Raw genomic sequence first — 19,894 nt, 5'->3', positions numbered from 1 at the left:
AGGCAGTGCGTTTTTTTAAAGAACAGGGATGGAGAGAGAGAAAGGGAGAGAGAGAGAAAGAGGGGAATATTGTTTGGTTTGTGGAGAATCACCTTGATTAAGCCACAGGAGGTAGGATAGAGGTGGCTCTGTGTGTGATGCGCAGGCTTCCCTCGGCTGTCTGGGAAAAATATTAAACATTAATGCGCTCGCAGGTTGGCACAGGGCTCATTGCTGTATATGGTTCCTCACAGCCTCTCCTCCTTTGTGCTCGCATTGCCAGTTATGTCAGTGAGTTTGTGGAAATATAAGGTATGCAAGCGTTGTGTAATTACCACACTTAATCCCGTGTAGCACCTCGTTTTCACTGGTAGGTGTAATGGAGGTAAACAGTGTACTCAGAATTATGTGCAGGGCATTACAGGGTACTGACTCAACTGTATAGGCTGCACTTTGCGCTTTTTGTTATAGGAGCCACACAGAGTAAAACAAGCCCGAGAATCTTGACAATTGCTTCCATGAAAATGCTTGAGAAGGAGACATCGTTGCCTATTTCTTTTTTTAATAGTACAGTCACCATCACACAACTTCATCAACCGACCCTTCTGCAAAAAGCTGCATCATGGAGTAAGCAAATTGAAGGCAACAACCAATAAAATTCAAGAAACAATGAAAATTTCTTCCAAGACGAAACAAACAAAATGTATTTTGAAATGATATATTAAAAGTGCTTTTGATTTTCATGTCTCTCCTCTTTGACTGATGATCGACTCCACGCGCATTCGTGGCCCGGGGGACAGGCGCCCCAGACGGTCCTCTCAGTAAAAATGTCCTGGAGGTCAGTTTGCTGCTGCTGCTGCTGCTGTTGCAGGTCCATCGCATCAATTAAGGAAAAAAAAAGTTCAACCATCAGTGTTGATATTGTCATAGCGATTAGACTGTTTCTTATTTGTCTAAATTTCTTTATTTTTCTGTTTTTAAATTCTCACTTCAATTTTAATTCTTGGAGAACATAGCTTCGACAACATATATCGCACTCATTATAAGAAGCAAAAGGTTATATCAAAAAATTATTAGTATAGAATCACAGAAACCCTGGTTTAGAACCAGAAAAAATACAAAACAGAGAGGTACATAGACACAGGACAATTCTTATAATTGCTTGGAAACATTATTTTCCCGCTAAGTCTTGATTCTTTTTTTCTTACTGCGCATATGATGTTTTTCATTTTATTTGTATTTTTTACAAAAAAAAAAGGAAAATAAAGACTAGTATTTTACAAAATGAAGAGTATTGTTCTTGATGATGAGGGTGGATTTACACAGGTGTAAAGTCCAGTTCCGATATTTTTCTGTACATTATGTATTCCATCACAGTCCCAGAAGACAGAAAAAAGTTATGTCTTCCAAGTTTCTCAGAAAAGGTCCTATATATAGTTCTTCTTGGAGGAGGATGGGCTGAGGGGCGCTGAATTTTGGTCCTTTTTTCCCTCTCTTTTTTCCACTTTCATATTAGGATCATTGGATGGACATGTAAGGCCAGTTGAAGCTGCTCCCGGATAATAGCATATCCCTGATGAGGGTTTCAATAGGAGTTTTACCTACCAAGCGGACGAAGAACAGCTGCTCGATTACCGACGAGGAGACGGTGCGCAGAGAGGGCAGCCGCAGCAGGAGCTTCCCAAAGCGGCTGGGCTGGTTCGGGTACTGGCTCCTCACGTACTCCTCCAGGGCGCACTGGGATTTCTCCTGTAGGCTCTCGATGTGAGCTGCGTCCGACAGGCCGCAGGCGTCTGAGGAACACACACACACACAAAGAACACTGTGGTTAGATTTGTCAAGTTCCTAAAAACCCCAAGGTACATCATGCTGTGGAAGAGAACCTGAGTCTGACATGAGTTTATTTCCCCTCAAACTTCAACATTTCGAGGAGCAAACAAGAAACAATATGTGTAGACGTCAAATGTATTATTGAAATGATATATTCTTTTAACTAATCAGCCTCTTATGTCACCAAACACGCAGAGATGTGCGCAGAGCAGGAGAGAAGCAGTTATATGAAATAAACATATCACTATTTTCATTATAATTATTTTAAAAGTTATTGCATTTAAATACTCGTCTTTTGTGACGAAACCACAAACCCACATGGTCATATACATATATATATATATATATATTTAGCCTCACGTGGAGCTTAACTCTGCTTTGGAGCAAACTTTGCAATCCCCAATTTACATCCTGCAAAAAAAAAGCACTGTGGTTATCATTCCACATCGGCCTTTACGTGTTATTGACAAAGTGGAATGAACAAACACTCTGGCCAAACATGCTACATCACACTGAGCCAGTGGGACTGGTGGGACTGTCATACAGAGCAAACAAGCGGCTTGCTGCTGGACAAGGGCTTTGCCCAACACTGTGGAGGAGATATATATATCTGCTGATGTCCTTATACAACAGTCAACAAGAATGTGCAGTGGAAACAGTGTTGAGAGGGGAGAAGTGATGGGGCAGGGTAACATATAGTGCAGCTCCAGGCCTGAAGGCCGGTGCTCTTCATGTCTGGACTCTGGGGACTCAAGTATAAGGAAACATAAACGGCACTGATGAATCTGAAATTACACTGGATGTAATGTGACCTAATTACTCCGTGCGTAAGCTGTTAAGTCATTTCGCTGCTCTTCTCTCCATAGACCAGCCTTGGCCTGTTTTTTTTCCGTGGAGCCTATAGGACACGGGGCCGCTGGAAGCAATCACATTTATTAGCAGGAGGTGAAGTCAATAGTCGAGCATAAGCGACATAAAACGTCAGAAAATGAGCCTGTGCAGCGGCGCAGGCGAGCCGTGCGTTTTGGTGCTCACTGGTGGCTTGTGCAGCCACCCTCCGATATAGACAAAAGCATAAAAGGCTTGTTAGTGTATTACAGTGTTTCAGCCTGTTTTTCACACAGCCCAAGCATGCGTGTTCTACTGCTTATAAACTGCTGTAAAGGCAAGCAGCATAACCGCTGGTGTCGGCTGTTTGGTCCCACATGGAGTCCCAGGCTGTCCTTAAGAGATTCTGTATTGAGCTGTGCTTTTTATTCCACAAACGACACAGGGAAGACAGCTTTAGTTTTCAAGCACTACCACATTAAACACCGGGCAGATGCTTTTAAGCCTATTCGTGATTTTTGTCAGTGGTATAACTCACTGTGGCCAGACACAATAACCTTATGAACCCGGGGGCAACGTTGAGATCTCGGGGTGATTTAGTGTGACCTCCGTCCGGGCCGGTCAGCACCCCCACGTATGCAAATCCCCCTGTGGATTAACGCTGAGTGTCCCTTTTTAAAATCTACAACGATCGATAAGGCGGAAATTAATTACATTTGGAGAATTTTCTTGTAAATTACAATACTTGGCACGACTGTTGCAACTCAGCGATACGTGGGGAGTTCAAAGCGTCGCAGGGAACGGGCTGCAGTTGAATGTATGTGTCAAGAGAAAGCTGGTCAAAGACACCCCATAGTTCTCCATAAGGCCTGCCTGCAACCCTGCACCCCACATCCCTCAATAGGCTGGGACATGCGAACAGATAGCTTCCAGATTTGAAGCTATCTACGACTATTTCTGGTGGTAGGTTAACTGCAGCAGACACGTGTAGATAAGAAGTTAATGTAAGACAATGAACCTGAACTGTGGTGAAATATAGTTTGGCCCGGTCACCGTTATTTACGCCCAAAACACCGGCAAGTCTGGTGTTATTAAAGGCAAAACAATTCCACTGCGCTCCTGGCACAGAGCCATGTGACTTGTTATAGCCAACACCAGTATTAGCCCAACCTATAACTAAGTGATGTGTTAGAAAACATGGAGTTCAACGTTAATGTGCGTATGGAGTTTCTCTGGGTGTAGTCTGCGGTGAGTTACTGATGCGCCGTGTATTAGGAAAATATGGTCAAATGTGTCAGTGCACGAGGAAATATTACAGGATGAGCGCACTAATAGAGAGTAAAGTGAATCTAACAGGCTGTCGTGTTACTTAAGGATGGCCACTGAGGCAAAATACGCTCTTATTTGTGTTAAAACATATATTTACGTTTCAGTATGCGTCAAATTAACCTAGAACTGCCAAACCCCGAAACTGCAAAGTAGTTATTATGGCTCCTGAAACTAAGAATATAAAAAATACAAAGTCTTCTTACTGTAGGAAAGCCAATGTGATATTCGCCAGAATGGAAAAATGAACATTGAAGGTGGTTTAGTACAATCAGTGTGTTCCTATTTTCAAGTTTGGTGAGAACTCTAACTTAACTCTAACAAATAATTTAGATCCTCATTACATTCAGCTTATTATCACCTATACACTGTTTGACATTTTTCTATAATTATATGGGAGACTGTTTAAATAATATAATATGATAAAACATAATATAACATAATATAATAAATATAATTTAATATAATATAATTTAATTTAATATAATGTCAAAAAAGTAGAGTTATTTTAAATGTTGTAGATTCTTGTGACTATAAGGAGAAAATAATAATAATTGAAATATCCTGGATACAAGTGTAACAACCTTCAATGTAAGATTGAGTTTTGACGCAAGGGATCTTGAAAGTGGGAATTATTTGATTAAAAATCCAAATCTGAAAACTACATTAAAACTTCATATTTTATCATGAACGTGTCCAATTATAGATTATGTTCAACCATGTTACAAAATTTTGTAATGGGCCAAATACGAGACGACGAGGTATAAACTTCGAGATAAGTTCTCAAGTAGTTTGGGGCCTGTGAGTGAGTAAATTTGGACTTTTCCTTTTCCTCCCCATCATCACAGGACTCCCCTCACATAACAGGCCTAATGGCACCAAGTGTACACAACCATCTCCAAAATAGCATCTAAGTTACGCACCGAGAGTAAATGAGGACCTTTAGGATCTTTTCATCAATTATGCTATCAACAATGTAGGTTACTTTTGAAAATTACTGCTGGTGACTTTTGAGAGCGTGTGTGTAAAGAGGAACAATCCTCACTTACAGAGAACATTAATAGGTCACCGAAGACGAATCTACAAACCATCTATAAGCTACAGCAGCGTTACTCTGCGTCCTGCAGAAGCGATGCACTGACATATGATTCAAGTTCCTTCAGCCTTTTTGATCTCAGTCTGCTAAGGATTATTTCCTGCCCCCCTAAGACATGTGTTTGTGCACGCAAAACAAGGATAAAAGCACGCGACAACACTCATAAACGCATCAGCTGTCATATATCACCCAGTGATGGACTATTTCATCTTTACGCACAATTATTTGACACCTGTTCCAAAATTTATGGACGCGAACCTACATTCTTGCTCTGGGCTTCGACGAGTCCAAAAACTTTATTTCAGTAATTATAAAATATTGACATGTATGAGACTGTCAGTTGTCACCTATTTTAAAAAGCACTGAAGTGATAGTTACACTTAAAAACTTGACGCGCTCACTCAATCTGGATTTGTTTACACGTCTTATGCTGCGGCTACAACTGACATGGGAATGCATGTAAGTGGATATGTAGCAAGCTGTTGACAAAATAGCTATTCCATCGGCAACACAAACATCTCGTAAAGTCAGATTTGTGACCAGCGTGTCTTTGACAGCCACATCCCTGATGCCACAGTGCTGCGTCCCTCTCCTCGCTCCCAGTAAACCTGAGTGTAACTAGGCCTCATTTGATTATAGACATGTTCCTATGTGACATGTTGGACACCCACCTGATGTGAAAAGCACGATGGCCTTGAGGCAGCTGTACTCTGCCGAGTCTACGTGCAGCGTCTTAAGCTTCTCCACTTGCTCCTGGAAGATCCGGATGTGATCCATGAAAGCCACGACGCGGTCCGCGGACATCGGGGAGGCGTGGAGGCCAGCCGCGGCGAGCAGAGGGGCCACATGCAGAGGCATGGAGCACTGGGCCGCGTTAAGCACAAACAACTCGCTCCACGTCAGCCTGAGAAGGGACACCTGGTCGGTGATCTGCAGGTCGGGAAAGAAAGGGATGTTTCTCGCCCACTCCACGGCGCTGAAGAGCAAGCGAGCCGCCAGCTCGCAGATGTTCTCGATGCCCATGATATTGTTGGGCTGCATGCACTGGCTCCCGTACCGGGACGTCGGGTAAGGCTCGGCCCGCAGCAATAACGAGATGTATCCGGACAGATAGCAATGGCCATTCAGAGGGTCCCCGTTCGTCAGTGCGTACTGGCCTGGGTTGGGCTGGGTTGGAGGCATTCGTCCTCGCTGAACCGCTAACAAAAAGAAAGAGAAAAAGAGGAAATGTGCATCCAGGACTGATAAACATTGTTCATAAGTGTTACAAGCGTCCTGCAGGCTACATCTTATGTACTTCTCCTCAGTGAAACGGCATGCACAGAAATCTAAATTCAACACGCTTCTCAAAACATATCGACTAGTGTGTGCTGTGCATGACTATATTATTCCAGATTATGTTATCGACAACGTAAATATCTCATCAAAACAGATGTGATGTGTCCCTCAATCTACACACAGACTGCATTTGTATTTAGGAACACAGGCTACATGGGCTGGGAGCAAAAAAATGAAAACACAATCACTTTTACACGGAAACACACACACTTTCTGCTGCCCTAAAGTAAAATTGCCAAAATTATTATTATCAACATTTCAAGGCACGGGAGCATATTGTATTCAGTAGCCTACTTCTATTACTTTAGCTCTATATTTCTCTTGGTTTTTGTTAATTTGAATAATTATCTATCGTGGTCAAACATATTATAAATATGATTGATAATTACAGTCGAATGCAGCCACATTTGTACATTTTAGCCACATCAAAGGATCAGCTGGGAATAAAAGGATTTCAGCCATTGTTTGGTATTAAAATTAAATATTAATGTAAGTCAGGGTGCGTTATACGTGGGCTTGCAGCGTGTGCCACAAATAGTGGATTTAAAATGAGGGATGTTTGCATAAATTGGAATCAAACACTTAACGTAGGAAGGAAAGTTGTTCCACGGCCTGTAATACACCAGGCAAAACAATTAGCCATGAACAACTTCAGCGGCATTATTCAGTGTCTGGGCTGTCTAGTCAGCACAGGGAGCTGGAGACAGACGTGGGGTTTGGAGTGTGTTCATTTTACATTCACACACACAGATCACAAACCCCACTGTACTATTATAAATAAGTTAGCTGTACATACTTCTAAAAGGGACTATTAGCCTTACACACACACTCACACACACACACTCACACACACTCTTACACACAACACCTCTTCTGCTCTAAAACCTATGCGTAAAACAGGCCTGTTATGCGCGTAATGCCCGTGTTTGATAATGGCAGCGTTTAGTCTGCAAGAAAAACAAAATAAAAGGGTCAACTAGACGAGCCGCTTTGTTCGGGCGACCCGCATTCACGAGCATAACTGCTGTGGCTGCGCTGGCCTTTTACCCTCCTCTCACACACAACCACACAGAGACTCACCATTCATGCAAACATCCCTCAAAAACATGGATGGAGACTGCAGTATGCCCAGCCATATAGCCTGTGACCTTAATGCAACATGGCAGCCCTGTACGTCTGCTGCTAGGATGCGTAATCATGAATGGGTTTAAAAATATGTAGTAATATATATATATATTCACCTTCCCGGCGCATTCCCACTTTTAAACACTTCTTCAGCCGGCAGTATTGGCACTGATTTCGGTGGTGCTGGTCAATGGGACAGTTCCTATTGGCACGACATGAGTATGTTAAGTTCCTCCGTACACTCCTCTTGAAGAAACTTTTGCATCCCTCGCAGGTGAACTGGCCATAGTGTTTGCCGCTCGATTTGTCTCCGCAAACCACACATTCAATATGCTGCTGACTCTGTCCAGAATTTTGACTCCCCTTGTCCCCGGCGGTCCCCGGCGTGGACGGGGGTCCCGGCTGGCTGGGGGTCTGCGGAGTGTGCGGCGCCGCCGACGCCGCCTGCTGCTGCTCCCTCGCCGGCTGCGCTGCTGGGTTGGGGCCGCTCGGAGGTCCTCCGGCCACGTCTTCCTGCGGATCTCGCCAGACGCTAACTACCATTGCCATATCTCGGCCCCGGAAAGTGCTATAAAGCGAAATGATCGCCGGTGTTTATGAAGCGAAGAGGATAGGAACAAAAATAGATCTCAGAAAGACGGGGCAGTGCAAAGTCAAATCGGAGCACGCAATCTCATATGGGGTAAAGAAGGCGAGCACAACGCGATCAATACATTCAAAATACAGGAGGGCGATTGAATAGGCACCCGATCAGGATATGCAAGTATCGGGAGGCCAGTTCCAAGGTAAATTGCAGCCAGCCATTCAGGAATCCCTAATCTTGTAGGAAAACCAGAGTCCAGACGTAGCAAATTGCAGTTTGATACAAAATAGCCACAAAGGAAAAGGCAGGAGCGATTCACATGGACGCAGGAGCGAGTAAAAAACCTTTTGCTGGAAAGACGCGATCCAAAGTGCTGCGGAGATAAATTCCTTTCTCTTTTCTTCCTTTGGCTCCTTTACGCTCCCGTCTTCACCGCACGGGAGGGGAGGAAAAAACTGAAGAGCAGGATTTTTTACATCTATATTCTTTAAATAAACCTCATCATCTCGCCCAGCAGCGAGAGGAGACCGCGTCGCCGAATGAAGTGCCCATGTATAGTTTCGCCTCTCTCCGGCAGGAGGAACGCAGATACGAAGAGGAGAAAAAAGATTTGGAAAAAATCAAGAAGCAGAAGAAGAGGAAAAACAGCAACAACTAATAGAATATGCAAGAAGAAGGAGAGACCCAAAAAATGAATGCGCTTAAACGGGAGGACCAGCAGAGCAATGTTTCCGAAACGGGGGATCTGCGCGAATGTCTGTATATAGTGAACTTTGACACTACTATTGAAACTGACACGTTTCTATGGAGATCGCTGCGCCTTATATGGTGCTCATGTCAAGGAGCCAAGAGAGGGGCTGCTGGAGACTGATAATCAAAGGCGACTGACTGGCCAGAGCCCCGCATAGAGGAGGAGGAGAGGAGGAGAGGGGGGGACAGGGAGAGAGAGAAAATGGGAGGCTAAGGTTATAGCCAAGCCCTCTCTGTCTCTCTATTGGTTAGTCCCCCTCTGTTCATTCACTGCAAAAAATGTCCATCCACCTAAGTCATTGGGTCTCGCGTTGAAATCTTAAGAGAATATTATTTCTTTCTGAAAAAGTCTGAAAATGTGCAGTCCTCCGAATCCCACTTGTTCCCAGTCGCAGCTCGAATCTGTAGATTTTCCAAGGAGTCGATTTCTTGAAATATACGATAGAGTGCGCGCGGAGATTCCTTAAAAAAATGAACAGTTGATGCAATAACACTCACAGTGATGAGTCCAAGTGGAGGCACATCGACCCCGATGGACGATTCAGGCTTCTGGTTTGGGTAAATCCAAGGTTTCCAGACTCAGTGTTGCACCGACTCGCAGCCGAGGATGGATATTTTTTGTAGTGTTGCCATGTACGACTGGAGGGGCTGAGGGGCTCTGACAGGCACAATTTACATTGAGCTCGCCCCGCGCTGCTATTTACTTTGAAACCTGATTAGTATGGGCCGTCTATTGTCACCAAAAAGAGGAAGAAACCCTGGATAGAATAGCTGAAAAAGCGGGGTAAAGGCAAAAGGGGGGGGACAAAGGTTTTACGCACGACAAATAAACCAAAAAAAAAAAAAAAACTGTGCGCAGCGGCGAAAGGACCCTGGCTCAGAAATCCCCCCAAAGTTTCAAAAATGGGTTGTCTGAGTCCAGTATCTTTATTATAGAATTAACGGGTGTCATTATTGGTTTGAAGCGGATTTATATTTTCACACGTTGTTTTGTCTTTGGCATGCGCATTGCGGTAAATCCTTGTCTGTAATCGGCACAGTCTCGCTGATTAAAACTTACAATTTAGTTTAAAGGAGCTTATAAAGGGAGGAAAAATGTCAATGGGAAGACTGATGCATGAAAGAGCGTGTTATACGAACGGGATGCCGTGCCAGCGGCCGGAAATCTCTATAAATAGACGGAGCAATAAGCAATATTCAATAATTACCGAGGTCCTGTAGTCTCCACAATCACTGCGCTGGTGTCACATTATGTCTTAATAATGACAGTAATTCAAAATCATGTGAAGTTGCTGGGAATTTGCATGGGGGGATTCCGGCGTTTTTGTACCAGGGCTTCTGCAGGCTGACTGCCTCTCCAACTCAGAAATGTCTGGATCGCGCTGCCATCTAGCGTACGTTGTACAATTACAGCCTCGTGTTAATGCATGCACAAGTCATCAAACATGAATATTTTTAATTTAAAAGTTGATCTTAGGAAATTAAAACGAGCTAAACATTTTGCGTAAAGGCCCATCGTGTCCTTATTTGGACTTTTTGTGCAAAAGTGCAATCTTTTGATGTTGAGGGCGTATAACCAAGAAAAAACTTGAAAAAAAACCCCAGCAATAGATATGGGCTGAATTACAAGAAAAAGAAAAACTGTCTCAAAAGTGCACTGCTCTTTTTGATTACGCTTGATTTACATGGGGCATCAAGGCGAAAATGTTGTTGTTCAATAATTACCAAAACATTGTAATGCACTGTGTTGTAATAATAGAATAAGCATTTAAAATACATGAAATAGCTTTTGAATATAAATAATCAAAGTGTCTGTATACAGGTCTTTAAGCACACAGAGATATTGGCAGATACAATGGAGCGCAAATATGCAAGTGCCCCCTTTGGAAACGCATCGGAGGGATGGGTTGTTTTTTAAGTATTCAACATGAGAGCTCTCTCTCCCGTCCCTGTCTCGGACACTCCACTGAAAACTCCCCGGCCATGTCTCCGTTTCTTTGAAAAGGTGAAACCAATAAGATTAAATCGGACAAAGAATTTTTCCCCCTTCTTCCTCCGTAAGTGTATCATTAAGATTTAACTCCACAGATTGGGAAAAGGGGGCTCCGCGGGAGAAGAGATGAGAGTGGAGAGTGAGAGGGGCAGCGAATAGGGAGCAGGGTACAGAGGCTCTAATAGAAAGCTGGGGATCGGCGAGGGAAAAAGGGGAGAAAGTGGACAGACAGCGGGACGTTGAAAGGAGGAGAAGCCGCAGCAGAGGCGGCGATGAGCAGCGGAGGAGCAGCTTTTTGCACCCGGATCAAGCCCCGGCACAGATCAGGCAAGTACGCGTTTTATTTCCACACTTCTCCATGCGCTCCGAGCGCGCGGCTCCTTGCGCAAAACTACGTCTCTGCGCGCGGCTCCACATGACCGTTAACTCCAAACCCTGCAGCCGACCCGGGCACGGGCAAATGCACAACTTTTTTTTTCTTTACTGGGACAGTCGCATCTTGTCTCCACTTTTTCTCCCGTTACGGAGACTCTGTTTTCCAGCTGATTTGTACATCAGATAGCAGTCATGTTATTACAGGCTGGTTTGTTGTTGAGCCGCTGGACACGGGAGCCTCTTGTTATTTTTTTAGTGTCCCGTGCACCTCACCTGCGAGGCTATTTGTTGTTTGACCACAAAGTAAAAAAGATCGATAGCAGCCGGTTTGTCTCAGCGATAGTGTCACCGGATTTAAAGGCTGATGAATGAAGACCAGCCGCTGCCCATCTCTCATACACTCTTTACAAACTATAAATACAACAAATTAAATAAACAAGTAAATACAAATCAAAATACACTCAATTTAAATCTCACGCACAGTTAGATTATGCGTGAGACAAGGCAGCAGTGAGGAGATGTAAGGTGACATGAAGGGGGACTGATCACAGCAGCATTATTAATATGAAGGGATTTCAATAAAAATTCAAAAAACAAACGTAGAAACTTATAGTATTTATAGGTTATTCAAGAACAAAGTGCACGTCAAAGAACATTACATAATAACATAGACCTTAATCCTGGGTGTAGTAAGTTCATGCTCATTAATAACCTAATTTCTCAACCTGGGCCAAATAATATGAATTTTTCATTACTGCTCTTTAAGGGGTTTTAAAACAGAAAACAAGTCACTGTGAACGTCACAGAAGAATTACATATTATTAGTGTTGTTTTTATCAAACAAGCTTTTGCGCTTTATAGAAGCCGTTTTTCACTGACTGTAATTTACTATGATGAAGCGAATATTCCATATATTAAACTTCAATCCGACTTTTACTATTTCAAAGTGAATAATCCACAAAAGGATTATGGATGATGCATTTCCTCCTGCGTGAAAGTTTCGTGACATTACAAATGACTTTACAGCTAAAATATTTATGGGAATTAAAAAACGCACACACACACACACACACACACACACACACACACACACACACACACACACACACACACACACACACACACACACACACACATACAAATAGGCAGTTTTGGTAAATCAGTGATGATCAGAGAGGGACTCCTCTGCAGTGGGACCTTGTGTGGCAGCTGTAATCCAGCTGAAACCAACAAGCAGCACTATCAGTTGGGAAAACACTGGGGTCACAAGTGCAAGGCCCCCCAATAAAACAACACACGAGCACGAGATCCCGTTTTAGAGAGAGATGTGAGACGATGCACGCGGAAGTTAGAGCGTTATAGATGGTGCAGGGCTCTATTTATCATTGATTGTGTGTAACCACATCAGGGTTATAACCACAGCATATAGTCAATAAGACATTGCATTGGCTTAGAGGGTGAGCTTCGCTTTTCAATAGGGGCCTCTGCTCTGCTCGTCACACACACACGCGCGCACGCACACGCAGCCACACACACGCACACACACACTGAAAAGCAGTGCTACAGGGTTCACACACACACACACACACACACACACACACACACTCAGCTGATGCTGATCCCTGCGACTTCAGCGTCTGTCAGCAAAAAACTCAAATAAGTCAACAATGAAATACTAATTTGCGATGAGCAACTTCATGCGTGGATTTAAAAGCAGAGTCAACACATCACCGCGTTGGGTCACACATTAATAGTCCAATCGAGCGTGTGGGGCAAAACTAACGCAGCTCTAAACCTCAATAACTTTACACATCATGTTGGACTGTGCTGTACATGGAGAAGTTTTCATGACACTTATTTTTAATACTAACAATAATAAAGTTACTTATGATATATTAGTAATTAGCTACTTTTTGTAGATAATCGTTTTGACTTGAAAAAAAATATATAATATATATTTTATATAAATGGTCAGAGCATATGTGATCATTATTATTACAGCAGTGTGTTTCACATATTATTACAGACCAGGTGTAGATATGATAGGTGCCACATTGACAATGAATGAAGACAACACACAGGGTTAGTCCTTTGTCTGTCTTTTAACAATATGTTCTGAGTGTAGTTAGTTTTTTACAGAAGTGTCTCCACATTATTTCAGTGATCCTGCAGTGACATATTGATTTATACTGTTTGAGTTGAGCAACCAGGACGTTTATTATTATTATTATTAAATAATTAGGCTCAAATCAAATGAATCACGAAAATTAATTGACATTAAAACTTGAGTAATTTGACATGTATATATATTTTTTAACTGCACCTAGAGTTCCTAAAGTGGAGAAACTTTTCTCAACACAACTGAATCCTATAAAGGGAGGGCTTGGAGGAAAAAAAAGAAGGAGTGTGATTTTAACCGATGCGATGCAGGATAAACACGGACACACTCATATTTGGCAAAGTCCTAAAAAAAATCAAACTTATTCACATGTTTGAATTGGAGGGTTTTGTTGCTTTGAGTGCATGTTGAAAAGGGAGGAGGGGGCTGAGGGTTTGTGTGTGTGTGTGTGAGTGAGTGAGTGGGGGGGGGGGTTCTTCTTTTTTGTCCAAATCTGATCCCCAAATTATTCTGGGGGGCTCAGATTGGTGTGAAAGGGACGAGAAGGTCACTTGAAATCGCCTTTTATCCGCTAGTTTTTTCCCCTCTATGGATCAGCAACTTTCAATAGACATAATCTAATCGCTGTTAATGGAATGGCCATTCATGAGAAATAGTTGGAAATATCGGTGAGCCTATAGGCTGCAGCCATTTAAGACCGAGGCGTTTTACAGCCAACAAGAGTTCACTAAATAGCATGGATATGAATTATGAGTGGAAGCTCTGCTGTGTCTCTCCAAAGACAGGAGAAGTTTACATATTAAATTAAAAGTGACAGCAATCTGTTTACTAATGCAACTTTATGTGTAATAAAATAAAGCTGCTAATTCCTGTTATTTCATTATAACACTGTGTATGTTGTTTTTGTTAAAGTTATAATTCTGCCTGTAAGGAGTTTAGTTTAGCTGGGAAATTGCATTACCCTGTGAATCAGCTTGCTTCCTATGTAGATAGTATTGTTTAGGCTATTTCCTCATTATTTTTAATATGGCGTCTTCCCTCCAGAGACTTGAGATCCTTCACTTTCAGACGTGATGAATGAAAGTCTCTTTCCAGGCTTTTTTTTTTGCATCCCACACTATAATTGAGGACAATAACTGCAATGACTTTCCCAATTAGGCTTGAGGTTGGATTGAAGTTAGAGGGACTGTCAGTTTATGCTATGGGCAATGGCTTTATTGCTCACTAACCATCATTTCTTTAGAGCCTATGTGCTAATTACTTTGGATGGTCCCTGAGACGGAGATTATAAATCCATTAGCACTCAAACCCTCGTGGTTGCACAGTGCAAACACTGTAATTTTGTAGCACACACAAAAAAAGAAAACCCAAAACCTTTAGTAGCAGAAGCTGAAGGGAGGCAGACTTTCACCAGCGTGTGCAGCTTCTTAGAGGGATCCACAGTGGACGGGAGCCTGGCGTGTATCAGTCAGCAGCCCCAGTGAAACACAGAGTAAAGTGAGCAGAACAGAGAGTGTAATGACAGGGGAACATGTTTTATCTGAGGGGGTTTGACTGCAGCCCCATGGCCGCTGATGAGGTTTCATACATGACTGTGTCAGCCTGATGCATCACTGTGCGTCATTTGAATAGTGTGGCATCTATAGAAAACCAGTAAAGTGCAGTGAAAAACATCCAGCGCCTTGAGGAATAAAGTGAAATAAATACATAAGACTGAATACCTGTTTGACTGCGTTTAAGAGGCAACATACAGAAAAAAATACCGGGAGCTCAGATGGAGAGAGAAAAAGAGTGCATGTGTGCGTAAAGGCATCTCACCCTTAAAGTAATTTATTTCAGGGAAACCGGAGGGCAAAGGTGGAATTCTTGAGAAATTCAACAAGGATAAGGGAGCTTTAGGAATTCTCTACGCAGATTACCTTTCATCCCATCCTCACATTATCCGACAACACGCAGCAGAAATATAGCTGCACGACAAAAGGAGCCAGATTAGCCTCCGACGCAGAACAGAGGAGCAAAAACATTTTTTAAAGGAAGTATTGCGATTATCGAGGGAGGGGCGGTGAGGTGAGGGGTGTCAACTCAGTGGAAGATGCGACTCCCCGTGTGATTTCAACAAGAGGGTGAGGAGGCGACAAATACAGAGGGTCCCTGTTTATAAAGTGTCCTGTCATTGTGGTTAAAGTGGATGGCACCTGAAAAGAACCTCCACTAATATTAATGACGCGTAAAAACGCACATCAGACAAAATATGAAAGTGCGCTGCACGAATCATTTACAGGGCTGCGTAAACAAATTGCTTCTCTTTTTGTTTATTTGTTGTTTGTCATGTCCTGCAGTGATTCCTGACGCATGGGTCAGAGTTTGCCCTCGTCCCTTCCCCCTTTTCCTCCCCCCCACCTTTCCCCCTTTTCTGCGTCAACTTGTTTGGTTGTTTAAGTTCTGGTTTGTGACTAATCATTACCTCAACACTTCATTGTGCTTTATGTTTTTTGTCTCCTACATTTTCACACAGAACAAAAACCCAGTAAGACTAAAAATGAAAGCAACACACAGTGATAGAAATGTATACTGTAGCTGACCCATCATGATGCAGAAATGTAAGAATTCTCAAAAATGGTTTAAGTAAAGGACATGTAATTTTTTTTATGTTGAGCAAACTTGAAAGTATTTTGTGCCATTAAAGAAAATAAACTGTATAAACATGAAAATTCAAATCCTCCTAAATGAGTGTGAAATATTATTATGCTGACGTACAGCAGCAATTGTGTGAAATATAAATTTGAACATACATTTCTGTTTGAAAACACAATTAAAGCTTTCGCATTTACAGTAAAGCAAAATACACCCTCCCTGCGACAGCCTCTCTCTCACATCACACACATGAACAAAAATTCTCTTGAGGTTTTGTGTCTTTTCTTTTTTGAAAAGGTGTGTGTCTGCAGTGTTTTGTGCATGAGGGCACATGTGTGTGAAGAGACAGCGTAGGTGTGGAGGAGGTGTTCCTGTGTGTTTAGTGTCCAGACCTGGCAGATTGTGACCTTATCAATGTGAAACTCTTAAGATAAATTATTCATAGCACCTGTTTGATGTGTCCGGCCAAAGAATGACAAAGGTGTAAGATTCGAGATGCATCTCAAAAGCCACGAGGATCAGCTGCTGTGCCACTTCGTCTGGTTCTTAAAGCCGGGAATGAAGGAGGGAGGCTGCATGTGAAAAATAAAAATGAACAATTTGTCTCCTAACAGGGGCTGCAGGAGAGAGAGAGAGACCAGAGAACAGCCTCGTGAAGTAAGTGCATGATAATAATCTCTTGCAGATGCTTTAATAAAACTCAACTGTAACTCAATCTACCATCTTCAATTGTCAAGGTGTGGAGGCCCTCAGCCTTTGTCTTAATGCCATGTGACTCACAGGTGTCCACTGGTGATGTCGGTCACTGAAGTGGGCCACCCACACCGACGCTGCCTGCTTTATCCTAACTTTAATCTGAAACTTGAAGCAGAGAATGGATTGATTCACTAAAAACCAAATGTTAATACCAGGTGTGTGTGTTGTGTGTCTCCTCGCAGAGAGACTGACGCAGTGGCCAGCCGCTCACAGAAACACAGCGGGACGTGACGAAGACGGAATGCTGGGATGAGATGTAATTTATGGCGAGTGCTGTTTGATTATGGGGACAGTGACGGTGATACCACTGCTTAGTGAAAGTGTTGGGATCACTTAGCATGACAGCGACAATATACTTAATCACACGTGTGGTAAATGTGACATTAAAGGTATGAAGCCTAAAATGAATAGGCACTGTCAGGGTGGATTTTAAGAGGCTGCCCTCTGTGAATTTCATTGCTCAGATCAGATTTAGTTTTTTCATGAAGTATATCACATATTGTTTATTGAGTTACTCTGTAAACTCAAACAATGTTTACTTAAATTTAAAAGAGCATTTTATTCACATTTTACTTGTGTTTTAATTTGACTTGCTTACACTGAGTTTTCTGTACTTTTTGCTCACATATTTTCATTTCATTTAATAATATGAACTTGATTTTTCAGAGTTTCCCAGAATGCTCTAATGTGAAAAGTTCAAATTGTGTTCTAAATCATCACAGCTGTTATATTGGTACATGAGTGTTACTCCTCTTCACATTGTTTCTGTCGTACCGCAAGTGAAGCTATGTGTATAGTTCGTACGATCCCTCCAGTCTGTGTGTGTGTGTGTATTTTATTTCAACTTCAATCACATAGTCATTTATAGATCTCACCTTGATAAACCCCTAGATTGCTGAATAGCTGCATTATAAAACCAGTCACCAATAACTATGGTACATTACATTAAGTAAATGCAACTTATCCTTATTATTTAATTTCTGTCAACTTTATTCAAATGGACTACGCTTACATTCTCATACGGTTAACAACAAGCTATTCTAAGAATAGCACAATCATAATAAACAAGCAACTTCAACTCAACATATTAAATTTACTTAACTTTTATGAGGTAATGAGTTTCCATTCTGAACTATAATAATCCAAACTTTTTTACTCAGAAATAAATCCAAGCATCCTGGAACTCAAATTATTATTTTTTTTCTTTTTTGGGAAATTGGCAGCGTATCCTTTCATAGCTAGAGGTCAACATAACACTCAGTGTTAATAAAACAAATATGACTGGGATGGATATTCATGATGATATATACAGATGTACTGCGCATGAGCTTGAATCATGTGTGAGAGAGTGTTGGAGGAGAGCAGAGAGGGAGACACTCACACACACTCACACACACTCACACATCTGTCTGTTTACTCGTCTCTGTGAGTGTGTGTGTGTGTGCGATAGCCAAGTCAGTTTCCCTCAGATGTTCCTTTTGACCTTTGACCCAAGAGTTGGGGTCAAGCCCTGACAAATGAGATGGTTGAGTTCTAGCCAGAACTGCAAACATTCCACAACAATCTCCTGTCCTCCTCCCCTCTCCTCATATCCATCATTCTTCACCCCCTCGCTCCTCTAACTACACATCTCTTCCACGACTTAAAGTGAGAGCCCGAGAAAGTTCTCGTGTTTTATTGTGTTTGCTGCGACAATCTCCAATCACACACCCTTTCAAATGACGAGTCACAGTTACTGGTTAAACGTAATACCCGCGACATCTGCCCTGTTTACAGAAGGAGAGAAAACAACAGAGTGGATCTTGGCGGAGCGGCTGTGTTAAAGAGTGTGTGTTTGGGAAGCTTGTCAGTGATGTCAAGGATGAGAAATGTTGCAGTGTGGTTTTTTACACATGCTGCTGGCTCTAGCATTTCCGGCAACATTTCTCACTCTGCCTCCCTCACACCATCCGCTCTGCTGCAATATCCCCACATTTTTCCATCCTTTCACTCCTTCCCCTGCTCTCCCTCCCTCCCTCTCTCCCTCCCTCCCTGACCACTCTTGCTCCCTTTACACTTCCTCTCCACTGCCCCACCCTGCCCAATGTCGACCTCACCCTCCCTCTCTCCCTTCGTCCAGCACCCCCCACCGCCTCCTTTCTCCCACCGCCAACTATTTTCTCTGATTTTCTAATATGCCAATCCACAGAATGCTACCACCTGTGTCTCTAGGGGGGAGAAGGGGGCTATTGGTATTCCTCTTCAAGAAACTGGTTAAGGTAAGTGGCACCACCTATTACAACGACATAGCAAATAATGGCTTGGGCTGTTGGCTTTTTTCTCTTCTTCCATGCACTGACCCTGGCTTCCTAAGCGTCACCACCCTCCATCAGAGCTCTATAGCTACAAGTCACTGCTGTAAAAACACACATAGTCACTATCAGTGAATGTCAGCACAGCAGCCACAGTGCCACAGAGGAGCCTTGAGACCAACAAAGCTGACTGATACAGTCACACTGAACGAATCGTGCTCTTGAACTTGCTTTCATAATGATGTAATATCACTAAAAGCCAATGCAACGCAGCAGAGATCTTAATAAAAACACATCAATCTCGATATGTGTGTGTGTGTGTGTGTGTGTTTCTTTTTTTCTTGCTCCCAGTTGAACTGTGATATTATTTGATGTTGCCTGTTATGTGATTCATTGGAGGGTACAGCTGCCTCACATGCCTTCCTCCTGGCCTGGACGGGACTGTTTCCTCGCAGGGCAGCTGATCACGTGACTCCAGTCACATGGACAGATCGGAGCTCTAATTGGACGTGCGCTGGCGCATCACCGTGGTGAATGTGGGTGCATGTATTCAGCTCTCCCGCTTTGAATAGAAAAAAGGGTGGAATGTGCTTTTAGTGTAGTTTTGCGTTCTCAGGGAAGAGGGCAGTGAGCCTCCGATATGTGGGTGGGTGGGGACACCTGGACATTGGTGTGCTGCCATGATGATCAACGATGCAAGTTGCAACTGGGAATGTCAAGCAGACAGTGGGATCACCACAGGGTCTCGCATTTTCCTGATTCATCCAATACCTGTCCCTTTTCACATCCTAGTTATGTCCATGCACTGATGAACAGTTTGCTGCCTGTACAAGACTCCGATCATTCTGTACCATCAGCCTGCTGGGGTCAA

General features: G+C 42.8%; 1 protein-coding gene and 1 long non-coding RNA gene across 2 annotated transcripts; one reads left to right on the top strand and one right to left on the bottom strand.

Moving 5' to 3' along the window:
- Positions 1-524: 524 nt before the first annotated feature.
- On the bottom strand, positions 525-8,957 carry nr2f1a (nuclear receptor subfamily 2, group F, member 1a). The gene is made up of 3 exons (XM_069523911.1): positions 7,639-8,957; positions 5,731-6,258; positions 525-1,772 (listed from the first exon to the last, which is right to left on the bottom strand). The coding sequence occupies exons 1-3, from the start codon at positions 8,069-8,071 to the stop codon at positions 1,498-1,500; spliced, it is 1,236 nt and encodes a 411-aa protein (XP_069380012.1). The 5' UTR covers positions 8,072-8,957; the 3' UTR covers positions 525-1,497.
- Positions 8,958-10,747: 1,790 nt separating this feature from the next.
- On the top strand, positions 10,748-18,703 carry LOC138407489 (uncharacterized). The gene is made up of 4 exons (XR_011240907.1): positions 10,748-10,860; positions 10,944-11,175; positions 16,591-16,633; positions 16,915-18,703. It is a non-coding gene; the product is annotated as an uncharacterized lncRNA (long non-coding RNA).
- Positions 18,704-19,894: the final 1,191 nt, after the last annotated feature.

Source organism: Paralichthys olivaceus, chromosome 4, assembly GCF_024713975.1.
Source record: "Paralichthys olivaceus isolate ysfri-2021 chromosome 4, ASM2471397v2, whole genome shotgun sequence".
In the NCBI taxonomy this organism is placed as follows: domain Eukaryota; kingdom Metazoa; phylum Chordata; class Actinopteri; order Pleuronectiformes; family Paralichthyidae; genus Paralichthys; species Paralichthys olivaceus.
Note: the sequence above shows the minus strand (reverse complement) of the source record. Positions and strands in the feature narration are given on the sequence as shown.